The 4,847-nt window shown below is 36.1% G+C and overlaps 1 protein-coding gene across 1 annotated transcript; it reads left to right on the top strand.

The window, feature by feature from the left end:
• LOC141651312 (cation/H(+) antiporter 14-like) lies at positions 1 to 3,040 on the top strand. Its single transcript, XM_074459030.1, has 5 exons — positions 1 to 219; positions 372 to 448; positions 946 to 1,137; positions 1,486 to 1,705; positions 1,907 to 3,040. Exons 1-5 carry the CDS (start codon positions 1 to 3, stop codon positions 3,038 to 3,040), a joined length of 1,842 nt encoding a protein of 613 aa, XP_074315131.1.
• Positions 3,041 to 4,847: the final 1,807 nt, after the last annotated feature.

Here is a 4,847-nt window from a genome sequence, read left to right as displayed (position 1 = left end):
ATGGGAGATAGAACATCCATTGCATGGAATGAAGGTAACACAACAGAGGGAATATCAATAGCATGCCAAGGATTTGTGATGCATAGCAATGTATTTGGTGGCATTATTCGCAAAGTTTCATCGGGTCTGTTATTCGACGTCGGAATTTTCCTTATTTTGTATCGATTCGTACGGACATTGCTCAAACCTCTTGATATGCCCTTCGCTTCCCAATTGCTTGTAAGTTTTTTAATTTCTCTCTATCTATATGTTTGAATGTGATTATGATGATTCTTGTTTTGGGTCATCTGGAAATGGCTTTTTTTGTGCTTAAATAGGGGTAAGGTGTAAAGTGTTGTTTATCAACCATCATGTCTTGTATTTTGTTGCAGTTGTTGGTGAAATTGGTTAATGTTAACTTAGTCGGAATGTATACAGACAAATTTCGCATGGAGATCACTTTTAAATTGTAAAATGAGCCTGATTCTATTATCGCTTTTAAAATCGTTCTTTTTTTTTTGGATTATGTACCCAAGTCCCAACCAAGTTTGCGAACTCGCTTTTAAAATGGTACTTAAGATTAAATGCAGACGCATGGATAATAAAACCCTAATTAACCATAGTCAATTGAGCTAAGATATATATGAGTATGTGATGTTTGTTTTCTGACAGATTTGTTATGAACTCAAATCCTGTTTATTTTGATGTCTCTATATGTTGTATAACCTATTTGCGGTTGTTTTTGCAGGCGGGTTTTATAATTGGGCCGATTTTTGGGATATATGTGAATATCTACGCAATAAATAGACCATCATTATATTTAATAGCATTTGTGCTCGCAAACATAGGCTTCTATCTACAACTATTCGTGTTAGGATTGGCCATCAACTTGGGTAAATTAACAAAAACAGGCAAGAAAGCATTCATTCTAAGTTATTCAGGCTTGTTTACTTCTCTTGCATTCAGCTTTGCAGCTTATATTACAGTCAATACAACACACCAACAATTTAATCAAAGGGTAATACCGGTTATATTTTCAATTAATGCCTCAAATTACTTGTTAAGCACGTCAAGCCACCTCAATGACCTCCGTATCAGCAACTCGAAACTGGGCCAATTGGCTTCTTCAACATCCATGGTTACAGACATGTCCGTTATGTTTGCCAGCATTATAGTATTCAATGTTATAATACCCATAATGGGAGGATCCGAAACAGCATTAAAAAGCCTTATTGTTTTATATTACGTTCTTTTATTCTTTGTTTTCCGGCCCTTAATAATATACCTTGTTAGTTTTAAGAAAGAAGGAATACCCCTAAAGCGTACCCACTTTGTGATGATCGTCGTAGTAATTCTTTTTATGGCGTTACTGGGAGAAACTTTTGAGCAAACATATTCTCCGTTTTTAGTGGCATTAACATTGCCAGAAGAGCCCTTATTAACGATTTTGGCCGAAAGATTGGATCCATTTACAAGTAATATTTTTTTCCCATTTTTTGTGATCAGTTGTGGAATGCCTATGGCATTACTGGAAGAAACTCTTGATGTTCGCTCATATAGGCTTGTAATCATAATTGTAATGGGCTATATTGGCAAATTTCTTGGTGTCATTATCCCTGCATGCTTTCTTCGTCTTCCATTTTCACAAGCGACTTCGCTGGCTCTCATTATGTCTACTAGAGGAGTCCTCGACATTCCTTCCATTCTGTCATCGTTTAAAACAGGGGTAAACATTTGCTCTTTTTTATATCAATTGGTCAAGCACATAAGTTTTAAACTTAAAATGACTCAAATTATTATAGTGCCCATCAAAACCTCTTTTCTATTGAAGAGTTATAGGACTCCACTATTTCTCTAATAATATAGTGGTGGTATGATTCTACATACTATCTGAAAAAATACTAATAACATGTTCTTTATATTGCAGGGCCTAACTCCAAATCACTATGCAATATTAATTCTGTATTCTTCGATTACAATGGGAGTATTATTACCATTGGTAAGATTATTATATGAGCCTTCAACACAATATTCAACAATTATAAGACGCGGCGTAATAGATTTCCAAGAAAACAGCGAAGTGCTACTGATATTAGTATGTATTCACAAAGAAGAGACCCTTCCGGGACTAGTTCACTTCCTAAAGGCTTTCTATAGCACTCAACAAAACCCGATTTCAATACTTGCCCTTCAGCTCTTGCAACTAACTGGCCAGTGTGCAATGCCGATCATGGCTCCTCTCCATGAAGTCTCATCGATTTCTTCTCTACTTTCAAACATTGATCGTTCTAATCGTATAGTTAATTCTTTCTTGCACCTTGAGCGAGACACTGATGGTAAGACTCGCTCTCAACATTATGTGGCAATATCACCATATGAGACTATGTATAACGATATATGCAACCTTGCATATGAAAAGGCGGTAGGCTTAGTCATTCTACCTTTCCACATAAGTTCTGGTCCTGATGGAACAATTATAGAATCTTCTTTGGCTATAAGAGAGGTGATCAACATGGTCCTAAAAAAGGCACCTTGCTCGGTTGGTCTCCTAGTTGACCGTTCAAGCTCTCAAAAACATGTCATCGAGAAAGACGCCTATATGATCTGGATTGTTTTCATAGGTGGGGCGGATGATTATGAAGCGCTTGCGTATGGTAAAATATTTTCTAATCATCCTTGCGTTCGGTTACATGTTATATGGCTAAAGCCTCCTAAGAGCGACAATGATAACGTACTTGACAATGAGGTAATGAAGAAATTTCGCAGGTCGTGTAAGAATAATGAGAAAATAAGTTTCAAAGAGGTTGTTGTGAATAATGGAGATGAAACTATACAATTTATGGTTTCGATAAAAGACGACGTTAATCTTATTCTGACTGGGAAGTTTCATAATGTACATAGTGTTCCATTGTTAGGGCTTTCAGATGGGTGGAGTGAATATCCGGAGCTTGGGATACTTGGTGACGTTTTTGCTAGTTCGGACTTTGAGTCTTCGCTTTTGGTAGTACAACATGAGCCTCAAAATGAGCTTGATTTGGATTTTGAAGGCAAATTACATTAGTGATAATAATTGGATACGTATTGGTTAAGCCATGAGAAGTTGAGATTACCTATTCCACTTTTATGTCTCATCTTGTCTCCCATCCAGTCTCCCATCCAGTGGAGAACCTATCTAGTAGGAAAGAGTAATACTCACTACCCCAAATTTTCAAAAAATGGTTAAAATTATTAGTTTGTGCTACCCAAAATTATTAAATATGGACCATAACACAAGTATAAAATAACATGAGGAAACTTAATCGGCTACTCCATAATTTTAATCTAGCTTCACACTAGAGTTTAGACCCATCACCTTAATCTTGTAACGTACCTCACTTTAAATAATGAAAATTGGTAATAATTTATATCGTAGTGGTTATGTGTCATAAGGAGAAGTAATGAAATACAAAATGGGAAAGATGATTTGCATTGAAGTCGGCCATGACTTGGGTGTATGATACTAGTATAGTCGCGTGTAAGTGAACAGTTTTTATAGGTTTTACAATATGGTAGGTATTTCCTAGATCTAACAATGTTATACCTCTAACTTTTATGTAATTTTGCTTGTTGTTGGATACTTGTTGAGTTGTTTAGGTATCATAGTTGATACGTGCATTTTATATAGTCTTTTTAGCCTATTTCAGCACGTATTTCTATGCATTTTTATACTGTTTTTATAGTATTTTGCCTCGAATTGGCTACTTTGGTTCGTTTTGTCCATTTTGTAGAAATGAACGCGAAAGTAGTGGAATCGTACTCTTTTTCGTCCTTTTTGCATGCATTTAGAGGAGACGAGATTTTCTAGAGTGAGATACTGCGTTGGGAAGCGTCGAGACACGCATTACGAGGCAGTTGGGCACGGACTTGAGCTGATTTGAAGACTAAGAACTCGATCGAGCAGTTTTACCACTCGATCGAGTGGTTTTTACGTCCATGGTTCGTCGATCGAGTAGTTTTCTACTCGATCCTGAAGTTGCTGAAAGATGAGTTGCTCGATCGAGTAACTATCTACTCGATCGAGTAGATGCTGCTGAGGTTTTGCTCGATCGAGTGGTTTTATTCCACTCGATCGAGTGGTTTTCGCTATTATGGGCTTTAATTAGCCCGTGTTATGTTTTATTCCGCAAAACTTAATTATTTTCTTTTTTAAGCACGCATTAGTTAGGTCATTAACATCACATTTTATTCACTACTTAGCTTTTATCAAACTTTACTGCGTTAAACATTCTTCTTCACTGTAACCTTGTTCTCGGATTTACTTTGCTCGGATTTTGTGTTCTTTACCCCGGATTCGCTTGATTGTAATTCCTTTCTCGTCTCTTAATAATAATTAATCTTTTGTTTGTTTTAATTCTTCGTTTCGTTACATTTAATTTCTGCCCTATTTTACTCCTTATGCAACTTTATTATAGTTTTGATGTGACACCCTCATTCATTGCGGAAAAGTAAACACATAATTGTAGATAAAAACTGCATGGATATGTTTGTAATAGGTTCATTTGGGTAAAAACCTGTAATTTTTAAAACCGAAAATGAAACCTGAACCTGTTATAAAAATATCCAAATGGGAAGGTGTCAAACATGCAAGGTCTAAAATAAATCTTATACATAAAACATCGCTAAAGTCGCGAAATAAAGTTATACAACCCAAATATGAAAAAGGGAGACATATGTCCCTAAAAGGTATATAACATAAAAAGTGTTTAAGGGTCACAATAAAATAAAGCCAATCTAGGTCCCAAGGTTACTTTGCTCGCTAGCTCGTCCATGTACCCCATATATGCATCACCTACCTGTCAATCGCATTTTATACAAATACGAAAGCCACA

Source organism: Silene latifolia, chromosome 4, assembly GCF_048544455.1.
Source record: "Silene latifolia isolate original U9 population chromosome 4, ASM4854445v1, whole genome shotgun sequence".
Classification (NCBI taxonomy): Eukaryota; Viridiplantae; Streptophyta; class Magnoliopsida; order Caryophyllales; family Caryophyllaceae; genus Silene; species Silene latifolia.
This window is presented reverse-complemented; position numbering and strand designations above follow the sequence as displayed.